This window comes from Zonotrichia leucophrys, chromosome Z (assembly GCF_028769735.1).
Source record: "Zonotrichia leucophrys gambelii isolate GWCS_2022_RI chromosome Z, RI_Zleu_2.0, whole genome shotgun sequence".
In the NCBI taxonomy this organism is placed as follows: Eukaryota; Metazoa; Chordata; class Aves; order Passeriformes; family Passerellidae; genus Zonotrichia; species Zonotrichia leucophrys.
In genome coordinates, this window is record NC_088200.1 from 55,126,479 (window position 1) to 55,143,721 (window position 17,243).

General features: G+C 41.9%; 1 protein-coding gene across 2 annotated transcripts in view; it reads left to right on the forward strand.

Moving 5' to 3' along the window:
* Window positions 1-17,243, forward strand: part of ABCA1 (ATP binding cassette subfamily A member 1) — a 90,114-nt gene that overhangs the window by 37,289 nt on the left and 35,582 nt on the right. For both annotated transcript variants that reach the window (XM_064735163.1, XM_064735164.1), the window contains exons 6-8: window positions 7,170-7,291; window positions 11,253-11,444; window positions 16,713-16,799. In XM_064735163.1, the coding sequence (XP_064591233.1) occupies window positions 7,170-7,291; window positions 11,253-11,444; window positions 16,713-16,799 (401 nt within the window). The remainder of the gene's footprint in view (window positions 1-7,169; window positions 7,292-11,252; window positions 11,445-16,712; window positions 16,800-17,243) is intronic.

Here is a 17,243-nt window from a genome sequence, read left to right on the forward strand (position 1 = left end):
GTGCTTTCTGCCACAGTAATTGTTCTAGAATATATTTAAAGCTCTTCCAAGCAAAAGTCATGACTTAGAGAGGAATGGAGGTGGTCCTGATGTCACAAGATGAGAGGGAAGACCTGGGCCTGTTGCACAGCATTTCCCTTTCTCTGAGGAAAGATGCTAGCTGGTGGAGATGGATGGCAGGCTGCCTTCTCTTTACTCACATCACTATTTGGCATGGCAGAGATACGAAGATGATGGACCCTGGTTAATGGGGTGTTCACTTAAGTATTATCTAGTGTCTGCAGAGGCAGCCCTGTTTGATGTGTAATGGCTTTCAGGGCAGAGAGCTGTAGCCTGCTGTAAAACAGGTCAGGCCATGGCTGCAGTAGGAACAGCACTTTGCGGGCAGATTAGGCTTGTATTTTCACACTAGTTGATCCTGCACAACAGGCCTGCTGAGCTGCTTGATTTCTCGTAAGCAAATCAGAGTATGGCTGTCCAACTTTTTCAGAAGACAGTTTAGCTCTTGCCAGCATTAATAGGTACACAGGTAGCTCTGAGAGCTATTCTCACCTCACAGGGTGAAAGCTGCCCCAGAGTAAAAGAATAATTAAAACATAGTGAGTGCTAAAAAAGCCAAGAACCTTAAAAAATATTCCTTTATCATGTTTTTTGGATGTGTTGTCCAAGGTTAGGAGTATTATGAAGGCAGGTGAAAATTTGTTGCTTGCCTAGCACTGCAAGAAGTTTTGCTTTTCACATTGTCAGTCAGGGTTATTGGCCTGGTAGGGTACAGTGAAGTAGCATGGTTCACCATTAGGAGATTGCTGTTTCCTCTGGATGGTTGTCAGTTTACTCTGGGTGGTCATATAATTACAAGTCATGCAGTCTTTGGTTCTGCTGTTTGAAATTATTTGAGAGCCCATTTTTATTTCTGTGGAAAGTAGCTTCAAACATCTTTTGTCAATAAATCACAGTGGTAGGTAAGGAGTATGAAAATCAGTCCAGGTGTTCAAGTGCACCTCTCACCTATTCAAGAAGAATACTTCCCAGATAATGAAAAATTAATACAGACCTCCAGCGTACAAGGTCATTCTGTGGCAGCATTTTGGTTTGCCTGCCCTGGTCATCTCACCATGTGAGGGTTTCCTGAAAGACACGTGTCTAGCTAGAATTTTTGTAGTGGTCATGTGTGCTACCAGTAAATGCTCTCACTGCTGGAGCTGGAGGTTCTGCTTGTTGTTTCAGCTTTGCTATCTCCATGGGCTTGTGTTTTCCAAATCTCCTGTTGCTGGAAGTATAATCAGTGAAGAAGCAGTGCCCTGGGTGAAGTGGACCTGTTTGACTAGGGTGCCTTGTGACCTTGTTCTCCAGTCACACCTCGGCACAGTTTTGCACAGACATGAGAGCCAGCTTTGCAGTCTGACTGGGCCTTCCCTTCCTGTAGAAGTGCAGTTTTACCTGAATGGGGAGCTTTGAATCTGGAGTCTTTGAACAGGGACAAGAAAGTACATTCTTTGCTTGCTTGGCATTCTTCCTTGCTTTGCTCCTTCTATTAATTGGTGGAGACAGATGCTGAGCTGGGAACCCAATTCTCTTTTTTCGTCTCCATTGGGCACTTGTGAAACCTTGCTGATTCTAAAGAATGAAGCTAAAGTGTCTCATGCCTCATCTTGCCTTACTGTTTGATCTTGCTGTGACACCTTAGTTGCTGTTACAAAAATGATTGGGTTGCCCTATGAACAGTCTCTGGCAAGAAATAAGGGTCAGAATTTCATACCATCTTCTGTTGCATTGATATTTGGCTATGATGAATACAGCCTTAGCCAAAGGCTAGCAAGTCTCCCCAACTGCAATAGATATAAATGAAGTAACATAATTGTTTTCAGTCTTGCATGTTTAATCAGTAGAGAGGAGTCTCCTTATGACAAGAAGCCATGTCTACAGATCAGACATATTGCCCTGCTTTCCTCATAGCTGCCGAATTAACTTAAGGCATGAAGCTGCTTCTCCCCTTCCCTTCATTACTTTTTTTATAGAGTTAAGGTATGTGAAACTGGGAAGTAGATCTGGCTTTCACCGTATATTCATTGACCTTGTTAACTTTAAAGTGGCTGAAAACCTGGTATATTTTAGATGATGGGCAGAAACTCCACAAATTAACATGAGACCTGGTGAGCTTTGCACTCTGCAGTGGATTGAGATAACATTGAATTCCATTTGCATGCCTTCTATTTTTAGAACACAGTGTTCAGGATATGAAAAACATTGCCACAATTTCTGTAGGGTTCTGTTTTCCCACCCTGCTGTTTGATTTTAAAGGACACTGCACCATTAAGTTTCTGGAGGAAGTATCTTCTTTCACAGAAAGAAGAAAGAATGGGAGAGAAGTTTGACAGATGAATCTTGTCCTGTAACCTGCCCCTAAATGCGTTTCTTGTTTTCACTTGTCTGTGGATCTTTCCAGTGCTGTTGGAAATTTACTGCTTACTATGGGACCTGTTATGATCATACTTGTAGTAGAATCAGCAAATTAAAACTGATACCCAGCCATGGCTTTTCTTGCGCTTTGACCCACCTTTTGAGCTTGGGAAAGAAAGTAACTGGGGATGTGTTACTGGAATGAGGAAAATAAAACCCTGTGGCTATTGGACCACAGACACTTCCTTCACTGCACAATCAGTGTTCAGCTCTGGTCTATATGGAACCGGAGAGCTGATTTGCTATTTTTAAAATAATGCATATTTTTATTTTGATGTTCATTTTAATAAGTAATATAGCAAGCATAGAGATTCTTCACTAATTCATGTGGTTGTCTTGAGCTCTTTGAATACATTTTGGGTTTGTTTTTTCTTTTGTCACAAAGATTTGATTCTTAAGCAAGGGCTGACTGGCCTACCACTGTGGCCAGGCATAAAGGTTCTGGAAAAGGTTGTCAGTAAAATGTAAATCCTAGGATGTAATGAAGTGTTACAGTAGGAGATGCTCTGCAGTATGAAAATCCATCAGTTTCTGGTTTTGATGCCTAGAAGGCAGCCCCCAAGGTTTGTTTGAACTGTGTGGAAATGAAGGTCAGCTGTGCCTTTTGTGAAAACAATATTCATGAAATGCTGCCATGTGTGATTGTCGAATCCTGACTGGTGACTTCAGAGAGCAAGGGACATTTTGTTGTTAAGGCATAAGACCTCCAGGCCTGGGAGTTCTGAATTGTGCTGGAAGCTTCCTTATGTGACCATATGAAGGATCTTTCTCTCTGTCCCACATGGGATATGGACATCTCTTCTGCTTGTTTCATGTGCATGGGGATGGTCTCCTGTTGCATCGCCATATTATGTCCAAACTGGAGCTAATTACAACAAAGGCATTTCAGCCCTGCCAGACTTGTTGGTTTTGGGAGTTATTTGCATGGTTTATAAGCAAAAGTCTCTGTTCTCTGCTATTGCTCCCTTGATGTGAGGACTGAAATCGTAAAAGCTGTTTGCCATGGGGAAACGCTGTCGCAGTATTATTTCTCCTGACTATACCACCACTGAGTCAGCAGTTTTTGACAGTCTTTTGAGTGTGTTTGCTCAGTGTGGCCTCAAGTTTATCTCCCCATTTGTGCCTAGGGCTTAGCTTGCTTGCTTGGGCTTATGGTTTTAGTCAGGAAGATGAACCCTGTGCTGGGGGTGAAGGAGCCTGCAGGAGTGCAGCTCCCTTGGTTTTCTGTTGAAGATAAAGGTGAGGGGCAAGGAAAGGCTGCATGTCCATGTCAAAGTATGTGGAGAGATTGGTCTCCAGTGCATTGTTCTGTGCCCACGAGCTTGCAGTGTGTGACTGTAATGATGCTCTTGGCCACTCTCAAGCAAGAGAGGAGACACGCAAGTTATATCATGTTTGAGCTGACATTTTGTCTTGTATATTTGAGTAACTTGATAGTGTGTCTAAATTTTTATGGCAGAATAATATTGCAGTAGTAGGCCCATGGTAGTAAAATGTGTTCTTCCATCCACTCCAGGTGTTTGGATTATTAAATAATCTTCATAGTAGCCTTCAGAAGATGTACGGTTTCTTTTGCTTTCTGTTTTGGAGGGCTTTTTTCCTAAGTAATGCACTTTTGTTTCCTTAGGCCCTAGTGGGCAAGCAGTCATCTTGAATGGGAGTAGCTGTTTTCAAGAGGAAACCTGTGCAAAACCGCAACTTTTTAAGGTTTCCAGAGGGAGAATATAGATGCATGGCAGTGTTTGGTGCTCTCTGTTGTTTCATGTGCAAGCTGTTATGCATGCCTCCATAACTGAGAGGAGTTGCATAAGACACTGACCCACAAGGCCTGAAAGTAGGACCAGATGGGGTGGAGGAGAAAATGCATGGTACAAAAGGCTGGCTGTGTGTTTAGGACACTGCAGCCAGGACTGTGGTGTTGGGATTTGGTCCCTTGGTCTCGCAGAGCTTTCACGTGTGGTCCTGGGTAGTGATCATGGCTTCATGATCAGCTCTCTGGAAGCCAAACACTGCCCCACAGTTCTGGTAACCTTATTCTGTTTCCTTCATAGTTTACTCCAAATGATGACGGAAACTCGTTAAGGTGTTTGTAGGAGTTCCTTGGAAGGCAGCATTGATTTTCAGCAAATTCTAGTGCTAAGTGAGTCTGAAAATGCTGGGCGTGACAAAAAAGGCAGGGGATGAATGCTCTGCTAATGCTGGGCTGGTTAATTACAGCTGTGAAAGATGGTGACTCTTTGTTACTCCCCCTCATGATTACAGGCAGGTCAGCAGGAATCTCAGTGTAGTTCAGATTGTACTCCTGCAATTGCATATAGAATATGCCCCTGACCAAGAAAATCATATCTCCATGTGGGAAAAAACCTCAAACCAAACTCAGATAAAACAGACTAGCCAAACGAAAAAGCAACACATCACTGAGGAAACAGAAAAGCGGAAGAATTATTGCTTGGCTACTATTTTTTTTTCCCCATAAGGCATGTGGCCCTTTAAGAAAAGCTTGAAAAATATCTTAAGTAGGGGCAGATTCAATGAAAAATCTTGCAAACATCTGATCTCTGCATGCCATTATGCCTTCAGTCACCGCCCCCCCCCCACTTTGTCCCTCTGACTTTCTGAACAGTTGATGATCTCACCAAAAAATAAACAAGCTGCAGAAGTGTTCAGGGATTTTGGCACATGTAGGAAGTAACCAAGGAATCGGGGTGGGGGAAGTTTTTCTTCCACTTGCGGTGAAGCAGGGTGCTTTAGCTTCTGCTGGAAAGAGAAGGACAGTTTTACGTTATTGCAAGAGCCAGATATTTTCCCAGCCTTTTCCCGGGCAGGGAGTGGAGGTGATGGTAGATTTTGCTGGTGGGGTTCAAGTGGGGTGTTTGCACAGCATGCTCAAAACCAGCATATTCACGAGTGGTCCTGCTGTGTGGGAGAGAGGAAGGCAAGGGAGACACTTTTGCCCCAGAGTAACCTCCGCCTTGCCTCAGCTGAGGCGGGTGATTTACTTTTTCGTGTGGAACAAAAAGGCAACGGGGAATTTGTAACTGGATATGTAGATGAAGGAGCAATGACCGTCAGTAACCCCATGTACTTCGTGCCGCAGGAGCAGAGCGCGTGGTTCCTCCCCTTGCCGGCTCCTCCGGCAGGATCAGCCTGGGAGGCAGAAGTGGCACCGAACCGCCGGGTCTCCCTGTCACCTCCCGTGGCACCCTGAGTGCACACCCTACTTCTTCCTGATGGGGCCCATTAGTGACAGTATCACCTGCCCAAGCTAAACCAAAGCCAACCAACAAAAAAACCCAAAAAAAGCAAAAAAAAAAAAGAAAAAAACCAAAAAAACCCCAACAAACAAAGACAGGAAAAAATTCCCAAAACCAGCCCCAAAACCAACCAAACAAAACTGCAACCAAAACACAAAAAAACCTAACCAAATCATAAAACCCCTCCTGTACAGGAGGTGGGGAAAAAGGTTGTTACAGCTGTCCCTTATAGGAGGGTAAAGGTACAAGCCCCTGATTCCTCCATATCATTGCTTTCTCTTTAGGGGTCATTGTTTTCCACTATTTGCTCTGGGTTGCAGCATCCTGTCTTCCTTAAGTAGAAAACGCAGCATGACACCTAGCTAGTTGTACCTCAGTCTGGAAATCTTCACTCTTGTAAATCCTATAGGATTTGTCTCTCACCTCCTCCTGGCATAGATGCTTTGCTCATCACTTCTTTCTTAAGCATTATGGAGATAGAATTGTAGCATTGTCCTCTCTCTCTCTCTTAAAGAAAACAGCAACAACAAAAGCCAAACCAAATCTACTAAACACTGCTCCCTGTCCCCCACCCCTCCACCAAAAAAAAAAAAAAACCCAACCAAACCACAAAACAAAGAAACCAAAAACAAAAAAACAAAACAACTACCAAAAAAAACCCACAAAAAAACCCAAACCTACACACAAAACCCAAGGAAACAACCCAAAACAGCGTCACCTCTGAGCATCAGCTTCGGAATATCCAGTTTTGTCGACTTTAGTAGCATGCTTGGATTATTATTTCCAGATGGTTCCCCTTTGCTGTGAGGTAGGTACAAATTTGTTTCAAAGTCAAGAGCTGAAACACTGATTGCTTGAGAAGGTGAAGCAATTGGGAAAGAAAATGGAAATAATGCTGCAAATATATTTTTTAATTCCAAGTAGCTAAGATTGTTTCCTAGATCTGTGCTTCAGTATCATACTTGTGTGTCTGCATATGTCAGACTTTGAAATTAATGATAGAGTACATCAGCTGTTAAAATAATTAACTAAGTCTAGTAAATCCCTTAGTGGTCCATGCACCAGCCCAGTCCTATGTTCAGTAACAACACAGGGATTAAGTGCTAATGCTGTAGTAGGTTTCAGATCAAGGGAGCAACTTGGTATGCCTTGCTTCTCTGTATGTATGAGCAAATTGACCTGAAGTAATGATGTTAATGGGAGTTGGTTTTGAAGGTTGATTGCTTTTTTTGTTGTTGATTTGGGGTTTTATTTGAGACCAAGACATCACAGATTGACATTTCTGAAGCCTGCCAAGTTTCAGAGTCCTTTACCAGCAACTGCTCTTTCTTTTGCGCTATGGTTTGTGTAATTCCCTCTCCCCTATTTATCAGCTTGACTTTTCCTTTTCAGTGCTCTCACATGAGTTTCCTTTTGGCTTTGCTGTGATGAGAATTTTTGCTTGTCATTTTCCAGACTTGAAACTTCGGGATTTCCTGATTGACAATGAGACATTCTCTGACTTCCTTCATCATAATGTGTCCATGCCATCATCTGCCGTAGAGGAGTTACTGGATGCAAGGGTCAACCTCCAGCAGGTAAAGAGTACTTTCAACTCCTAATGTAATGCTTATCGATTGTTTGTTTAGCTGTAGTGCCAAGATCCACAGTGCTGGACCCCTCTGCTAGGTGCTGTAGAAATACAGAGGAAAATGTATTCCCTGCTTGTGTCTTCCATCTTGCCCTCAATTTACTGTCTTATTTGTTTTTAAGCTGTAAAAGGACACTGGGACTGTAAGCAAATGTTTTGACCTGCATAAGAGAATAGTACCCTCAGGCTAAACTGAATTTTTTCTTTCCTCTTTTTTTTAAAAAAATGGAAGTAAAACATTAATTGAGCTGCTAGCCATGTCCTGACTGTTTTCAGCCACTCAGCCTGGACTGGAGCAGGGTTTCTAGGTCTTGCTCTGCCTTACATTCCTGTGCAGCAGAAGGAGCTCTACGTTTAGGTTTGTGGCCAATGCTTTAAGACAGATATATTAGTACAAGAGTCCTGCTATCCTGAGTGCTCCATGATTGCAGTCATAAACATAGTGAGTGGTGACAGTGGGCAAGAGGCCCTTCATGCGATGGCTGTCATTGTCAAGCTTGTAACACATTTTTTGCTAGGCTTGATGAATTAGTCCACCAGTATCCTTTCTAGTGCAGAAGTCAGAATAGACTTCAAAGGAAGACCCAGGGTTCTCTTGAAAGAATGCAAAAGAGGGTATGCAAAAGGAGGAGGAAATCTGTTTTGATCATCAATTCCGTATCAGATCTCTTCATTGAAGTGGAATGGATTAATTGTCCTTTTAGTCTTTGTTTTCCCATAGTTACAGCTGCTGTCCCTCTTTGCACATATTGTCTTGTTCTTCAGTGAATTCTTTCAAGCCATCTGTTTTAGTGCAGTTTGATAAGTTATCCTACAAGTTAAGGATACATTCTACTAAAAAATGTAGAGTATAGAAAAAATTCTTATCCATTTTAGGTTGCAAGCTTCGTTTTACTTGAAAATAATTAGATTAAGACAGAATCACGCTACAGATGGTTCTGGGAGGGTAACTGGAAGACTGCAGCAAGAGCATTCTTATCATTCTCCCTAAGTTAGTGGACAGGCAGAAAGATTTTTCAAACAGGCAAAACTGCAAAAAACCTCACTGTACATTGTGTGACTGCCATTCTGTATTGGTTGTATATGGAAATGGAAGGAGGAAAAAGCTTAGCTTTTTTCTACATAATGTGTCTGAAGGGTGGTGAAAGACTGGTCAGTCACCTTATTCTTCTTGAATGCTTCAGGCTGTGCTCTTGTGTAATTCTTGAGCTGATTCTGCTAAAGCACTGGGAGTGATGCTACTAATGCATAACAGCATTCTCTTCTTAGGGATGGCAAAAAGAGCTAATCTGAGCACCAGGATGTTAATCTGTGGAGCAGAGCAGTGGCCCATGAAATTTTCTGTGAGCAATTTTCTAATACGGATGGTAACTAGAGATGCAGACCTCTCCCTTCCTGCAGAAGGACTTTATCTGACTCACAAAATGGACATCTTTGATTTTGCTGGAGATCTGGTTTGGAGATCTGACCTCACTGCTGAGCTGCTTAGTGACTTCAGTATTAATAGGCAGTATTTGTTAGGTCTCTGAGTGGGTCACAGCTTCATTCAGAAGTCATCTGGTAAAAGGGCCTGTCCAGAGTATGCCAACCTTTCACAGCAAATACAGCCTGCTTCTACTGTCTGTTGGTGTCCTGGGGTTGTTCAGTGAGGCCAGAAGTTATACTACACAATCAAGTGAAGTCTCCAAGGAGATGGGACTGTTCTCTGGTGTTACTGTAGTGACAGCACTCCAGTATGTCCAGCAGGATTGTGTATCTAGCATACTGAAATTAGTGCAAAGAGATCAAAGCAACCAAAGCCTTGTCTTGATGGGCATGTTGCTTCCTGGGGCTGAGTGTCTCAGCCTTGTGTTTTTCCAGTCCTGGTAGGTGTGCTCAGAAGGGTGTGGAATTTGGAAGGTGCCTGGATCAGCAGTGGGCAGGCAGCTGTATAATCAAGCCTGGTATGCTGCTGTTGTCCAGGTGTGGCCAGACAGCTCTTGTGTGGGAGGTGGGAATAGGTCTCGTCCCTCTGAAAAGCTGAAGGAACAGTGAGGTCCTGGGCCAGTGCTGCAGCATTGACTATCAGTGAAGAGTAAATAGTAATGGCCAGTGCATATTCTGCTTGGAACAAATCTCTGTTTCATGAAGCAGAAAAAGTCCCAAGGAGAGAATTGTATGACATAAGGACAGAACAATTACCTATGACTGCTTTCAGGCATGAGCCTGGCATTTTGGGAGTCCTTAGGGGACTAAACCTGTCATTTAAGATGTATTTTTGCCTGCTGAAGACACCACGGATTCAGATGACTGCAACTGATTAGAGAACTTGCTGACTTGGAGAGACTAGGTACTTCAGGATGGATAGGTAGGATGTTTTTTCTAAGGTCTCATGCTCTGGACCTCAGTGCTTGAAAAAGGCAGCTTCTCACCAAAAGAGCCTAAACTCTGTGTGAAAAAGGTGGACATTTTCGGAATGGTGGAAGGTTGATCATCTTCGCTTTTTGTGAGTGAACACTGAGGCACTGGGGGACACTGTTTTTAATATGTGTTCACCCAGGAAAGCTTGTTCTGGGAATGTTATTTCAGTGCCCCATAAATATCTCCTTTTCAGCATGATTATAACACTGATAGTAGTTTCTCTGCTGGCAAGAAAAAAAGCACCCCAGATTTTCAAAAGGCAAATCTTTTGATGTCAGAGCTGTGTGGCATTGAAACATCTGATTTTTGGCATATGGATACGGATGAAAGTTAAAGGTTTGTATGAGTATTGCATTAAAAATCCCTTCTCTCTCCTGTCAGTTCAATTTGCTTGTTTCCTGAACATAATGCAGTTTTTCCCCCTGATTGTGCATACCCCTTTGGTTTTGACAGACGAAAAATTTCAGACTTACCAGCCTGCTTCAGGAGCTGCTAACTCCTTTGGAATGTAGATCAATCCTCTTTAGTTGTTGTAAGTTGGGCAATGCACTTAGGAAACAACAGAAAGAAGAAATTAAGTATACAGCTGTTGTTACCTGTGCATTTACAATAAAATGGTTCCATCTGTCTAGCCCCAAGGCAAACAAAAGTTTCTTTCCAATAGTAGACTCTGGATTTTTTCTTGTTTATCACCTTTGAGAAGTATGCAGCTTTTTGGCATGGACTTTGTTGTTCAGCAAACATGAAGCTGGTAACTGACCTTATTAAAAGAATTTGTTTATCAGGTCTGAAACAGTCTGGTGATAACTCAGAGGGATTTTATCAATTTCGTTAATAAGGTGATTGCATGTGGATTAGGAAACATTATTGACAAGGAAACCATTACCTTAAGAAAAATATGCCTGTGAAGGAAGACTCTAGGATCTTATCTCATTTGTTGCAGCTAGTAAGATAACTTTTTTTTTTGCTGATACATTATCTGCTCAAAAACACTGTAAAACAGTTGTCTCAGCAGTTAGTGAGTAGATACTTCAGAGTTAAGGGAGATGATTCTGACTCATTACTGCATAGAAAATGTGGCTGGCAGATATGTCTAAGTAGTTTGGGGCATAGGTCTTTTGCCCTTCACATAGATTTGCCAGACTTGTGTCTGGTCACAAGCCTTGTTTTTTTTCTCTGTGGCTCACTTCTCAGAAAACTGAATGTTAGGCAATGCATGTACCCTCCGTTGGAGGAAATGGCTGCTGTGGAGGACAGGATCACAGCTGCTTCGTGCATATTTGCGGGAGAGTGAAGAGGGACCTGCCTCCCCCAGGGCTTCTCTCCCATGTTCTCGGCAGGGTTTTTCTTGGAACTGAGTTGCATATGAATAAGGGCTACTCAACCTGTAGAGAAGAATGCCCCCTCACCTCTATCTGGAAATGTTACGAATGGTTTGCTTTGTCTGAGCAATAACCAATTTTTTTGTTGAAGTCTTAGATGAAGGCATGCTTTTCCCACTTTCATAGGTCATTGTATCTGGTTATCGAATGCGACTGAGAGATCTCTGCAATAGCTCAACATCATCTGAATTTCTAACGATCCAAAATCAGACGGCAGCCATGGACTCTGAAGCCTTCATTTGCACCTTGTCAAAGGAAAAACTCCATGCAGCTGAGCAAGCCTTCCGTGCTAACCTGAATCCTTTGAAGCCTCTTCAGGTGAGTTCACTGGTGCACCAGTGAGAGTCTATTATTGACACAGTGACATTTTCCATGTCTTTTCAGTCTAGGAACTCATCCTTCCATCTCCAGAGCTGCTTAGAGGAAATTAGAAATGAGAAGGATGGTTACTCTTCGTCATGGGAGCATGAACAATATGCTTCTTCCTGTCATTCTTATCCTTCCTGTTCAGTCTGCTACTTGCAGAGCTTAAGTGTATGTGGTCTGCAGTTCAGTTTGTCAAGAGGAAAGCCTTTATGCTGCGCAGTAACAGCCTCTTGGTTGTCCCTGTGTTCTAGTCAAATGTTGTATCTTGGCTGGATGAGTCCAACATTAAGCCTGGCTTTGCTGAGTGCTAAAACCACTGCTCTCTGCCCTTAGCATGGGGCTACTGAGTACAGAAGTTTCTAGCCACTGATGGGCCATAACCTTTAAGCAAGTTTAAATCATATGAAGCAGAGTCAAGTTTTAAAATCCTGTTTTCAAAAATCAACCAATGGAATGGGTGTTGGGGGGAGAATTCACTGAACTTCAAGAAAATATATTATTTACTGGGTAACTGGAGACTAGAGTAGACTTGGATCTAGGAAAATCCAATAATGTTTTGCTACGGATCTGCAATATCTGTTAAAATATGGAAGTTTGAGGAATTCAGTGCTAGAAATGACAGTAGAGTGAAGAAGGGGCCACAGAACCAACTCTGTTACCCACTAAAACAAATATTCTTTTGTCTACTGTGTGAGATTTCAGATTTGATGAGCCTTTCAGTACTCAAAGTCATGTACTACTTGCTTGGCTTTGTCCCCAGTCAAAGAGGGTCATTATCAAGCACTGGAATCATATTTCTCTCCTGCACACTGTGTCGCAGTCAGTGACTTTTTCTTTCCACAGCTCATCTTCTGTTTTCCGCGTGTCTTCCATCTGTACTTTGTCTTTGCTGCTGGAAGAGCAAGACAACCCATAAGCAATAAGAGATGGGGTGGCAGCACTAAAATTGTAACAGAGATGGGCTGTTTGGAGAGGACTCACTATAACTTCTTTCTTGTCATCAGTTGTATATGTATATGCACATATATACATAATTTACATTAAACCATTCAAAGGTGCTAGAATTCTGGGGTCTGAAGGGGCTGAAACTAGACAGCTATTGTACCACTCAGAATTGGTTTTCTGGGCCCTATGGAGACTGTCTTGCTTTTCTTATTTATGGAAGCTTCTGCGGCTTAGCTTATAGAAGCAGATATTGAGTGTCTGTGTTCTTAGGTCTATATTGTTTGTGGGTGGAAGGAAACACTCATAAGCCACTTTGTCCTCTTGGCAACAACAGTATAGATTTAAGACATTATGTGCAGTTTTGGGGGGCTTCTGAGAAGCTAGCTCATGATCTTGTCTTTACGGGGAAAAAGGAGTCCAGAAACCAGCAGGTCTAAGCCTGCTGTTGTTTGGGAAAGGTCCACGGTTTTCCTCAGAAATGTGTCACAGTGTATCTGGTAGTTAAGCTGCAGTAAAGCATCAGTGAATGAAACAAAAAACTAACTGGTTTCAATGTGGCCAGACAAAATGGATAAATTAACTGTAGGATCACAACCAACACATTTGAAACTTAGTGTCTTTAGAGGCTAAAAAGTGCCCTGACCTGCAGTAACATCCTTGAACAAAGAGGGAACTTTCTGCTCGGGAACAAAGGAGGCTTTTGACACAGCTTATTGGAGGCATCGTGTGTCAAATCTTGGACATGCACACTGAAGATAGCATGCTCTGTATCTACTACAGAGTCTGTAAACCAATGCCAGCACTTTGTCAAGATTTATTATTATTTTTTTTTTGTCTGAATCCCTTTGATGTACTTCACAGCCAGGCATTTCAGTAAGCAAAGTAAGGGCCAAGTCAGATGCAGGTGCAAGAGCAATTTGCAGACAGGTTTTGAGCTTATGTAACTAAACACGGGCTTCACTGATTGCACTATTTTGTGATTTACAGGGAGGCAGCATATTAGTACAAGAAGGTTAATACAAGGGCTTGCAACTGTGTGCAAGAACTCTGTAAATTCAACACCAAGGGCTTGAATTGTAAACTGGAAGTTTGTGCTTCTCTGATATCTGGGCAGTTAAGTGGCTACAGTTTCTTGAAATGTCTTAATACATATGACTTAGCCTGACATCCACCTGCTTGTTTTTTTTCCCTCTTCATTCCTGTTTGTTATTCCCTCTGCAAGATGATGCAGTAAATTTCATCATGGAATTGATCCGGATTAAAAATGGCTGACCTGATTGTATGTTGACACAAATATTTATGCTAAAACATGAAGGGGAGAGTGCAAGATTTAGAGCCCTATGATCAGTGAGTGAGTGTGTGGGCTGAGACCCTGATGATAACACTCAGTTCTGCTGGCTTAAAATGTGTGTGCATTTGCAGCTTCAGGGAAATGCTAAATGTTCTAAGTAGTAGCTCTCAAAAATGCAGTAATTACTAGCAAATTATGGACAGATCAAGGTTTTAAAAAAATAAAGTGCATGCATGATAAAATGTATGAGCTCTAAATGTCACAGCACTGTTTTTATAAAAAGAAGGGCAAGGAATAAACATTTTACATACCTGCTCCTCAGTTGTATTATCCAGAACACCTTGAGTGTTGCCCAAAGGGCAGTGATACAGTTAAAACAAGAGCTTCTAAATAAAATTTTATACTAGGATTCTAGTTCTGTTGCTGATCTTTTGTATTGCATGCATTTAGCATTATGACTTATGAGAGGCTTCCTGAGTTGGCTTTGAGGTTGAAGAAGTGGTAGAGAGAGTAAAACTTCCTCCATATAAATGGTACTGTTGCAAGTTCTGGTGAGAAATTATCTTGAAATTATATGGATTTGTTAGGGAGGAAAAGTCAGGGTGCTGTGGTGGTGTGAAAGGATAGATGGATACTCCTCACATTTCAGAGTAAGGTTTGCAAGCTCCTTGAATCACCTAAGATGTACAAGGTCAGGCAAAAGTCCTGTTAGGCTCAGTGTCCTTGACTGATAATCCAGCAGTGGCCCTGAATGGAGGCATGTGAAAGGATGCAGCCACTGGGCAAGCACTTAACATGTCTTCAGTGTAATGTCCTGTTCTTCAGTAGCTTGCAACACAGACTCTCATGTGCTGCTGGGATCTTGTTGTTTAATAGCATTTGGTAAGATTGTGATGTTCAATTAGTTCTTTTGAGTCTTTCTCAAACTCAGAATGCTTTCAGCGTTGTGTAGAGTCTACTGATTTTTTTTCTGTTTTGACTAAGTTGCATATGCAGAAGCTCCTTTAGTTTTGTTTTAAACTGATCATTTCACTGGAAGTTTTCTAGCTCTGTATGACGAGGCACAGAAGGCAGTCATCCCACTACCATTCCCCATCCCACTTGTAAGTCTACAGACCTTTGTCATAACCTCTGTTTGTCCTTACACATCTCATTGGAAGAACTGGGGTCTATTGTTCTTCCTTCAAAAACCATTCTTACCTTGAATCATGGCCTTTGTCTGTACCTGAGCTCCTTCAGAGATGGAGAACCCAAAACTGTGGGGAGTGGAATTAGCTAATTCAGAACCGTACAAGGGGTATCTTAAGGTAGAACTGTCTTTTCCCAATGTACTTTACTTTGCAGTGCTGAATTTTGTCTGGCACTTTGTAACAGTGTGTCAGTAGGAGGATGTTCAGTAATCCTTTGCAATTGGATGTTGACTTTTCACTGTTCTGAACCAATTAGTATCTTCAGAAAACTTTTCTTCATCCACTCTGTCCCTGAATCACCTCTGAATGCAGTGAACACAAATCTATGTAGAGATTGATGAATATATATATATATATGGAGCTGAACAAACGTATCTCTTGTTATGCATGAACCTGGAACTTTCTACCTCATCTTCCTCATCTTACTGCTAAAGTTATAGTGGTAGAGCAGATAAATAGCTTTGATATTTGCTGGCTAAATTTCTTTAAATATATCTTGAAAGTCGGAGCCTGTGGGATATTTAATTGCTTTTCTCCTACATGATATGTTTTATTTATCCAAACCGTAAGGACTGCATTTAGTAGACATCCACAGAGGTTAGAGAATCCTCCCTGAATTTGCAACTGGCTTTGGAGCAAAAACTAACTGTGCATTCAGAAGAGTTTTAAACATCCCAGCAGATCAGCAGAACAGTGCCCATTTACAATAGCTGGCACTGACCAGGTCTTATCCATCTCCAGCAGATCAAGCAGAACAAATTAAAACTTCCAGGCTTTGTTTCCAGAAATTGCCCCAAGAAAGATGTGAAAGGGAAGAGATTCAGCTCGAAAGATATGTGCTAAAATCAAGGGCCTTGGCTGTTCATCTGTGTGTTGCAGTGATATAACTTTATGCTTTCTATGCATATGCTTTTATACTATGCTTTTTATAACTGCATGCTTTCAAATGCTGCAACAAGCTACTAATAGGAACTCTTAGACGTTTGTTTTAATCTTCATTCCTTTGAAACAAGGATTGTGCCCAAATGTTTTCCATGAAAGATAATCCAGATATGTGAATAAAAGGGAAAAAGAACACCACAAACTGAACTCCAGGCCACCAGTTACTCAATGTAGAGGAGTTGGAAACAAGAAGTTGTCTTCAATGTAACTTCCTGCTAGAGAAAATTGTTTCCTGAAAGCTATACCTTCCACTTCTGGAAGCCTATCAGTCTTGTTCTTTGGTGACAGTACATGCCAGCTATTTCCTGGAAGCTGTTTGTTTTAAAATACACCCTTGGCTTGGATAAAGAATATTAAGACCTGATAGGAGGACTTCAGTAATAATGTACACTGCAGTAGGGAGTCCTTTGTATCTGAGTATCTTTGTATCTGTGTAGTCTCACTGAAAACTTGTACCCACCAAATTGTCTTTTTCCCCGCTGTACTGATTTTGCAATCCCCTTCTTTGCACTGGCTTGTGGGATTTCACGTGCTGTCCTGTAGACTGTACTTGTTTTGTGACCTGGAATGCAAGTCATTCTTTGCATTGTAAGTGTATGTGCATGCATTTAACATTTCGTTGGTATGGTTCTGATTATGGCATCTATGTAGAAGAGAAAGGGGTGATCCTATCACATTGCAGGGTGCAGAAGCCCATGGTATTTTAAGTTCAACATTACACAGAAAGCCAGCTCCATCTTCCCCACCAATGTAAACAGTCCTAACTGCTCCATACAAGAATGTTTACAAAAGTTTAATCTCTTCATTTGTGCTTTGCAGTAACTTCTAGTTTCTTTTTCTCTCTTCCCACAGAGACAACTTTCTTTCAATTCCTCCTTGTGGGATCTGTCAGAAACTGTGGAAACTTTGAGAGAGAGCATTGGGAGGCTTGTTAAAGAGGTAAGAAGAGCCTTTGTGTAAGGAAAACACATCACTGTGGTCGCTATCTTACCCTGTGATCAAGTACAAGGAGCAACTTATAGTCAAATCCCTGGCTTGTTTTGAAACTTTTCCCCATCGTACAGCCATTTTCCCTGTGTGCAGGCAGCATGCACATCGCAACCTCTTGGCACTTCAAGTTATAAATACCATAATAGGAATTAGGACATTTTCTGTAGTGTTTTGTCTTCTCAGCAGTGGCACAACAGTTGGGCTTGCAGTACGTCTTCTGCCAGGTAGTGCCTTGCAAACTACATGTTGAGGCTTTCCTTTTTATTTTTTCCCATTTAGTTGCCAATCCACATCAGGGTTATTAATTGATTGTATCTACTGGATTTCATGTGCAGTGAGGGTATGGCATGTGGAAAAGGTGCTGTGGCTATTATAGTTTAAATTAGTAGTGGT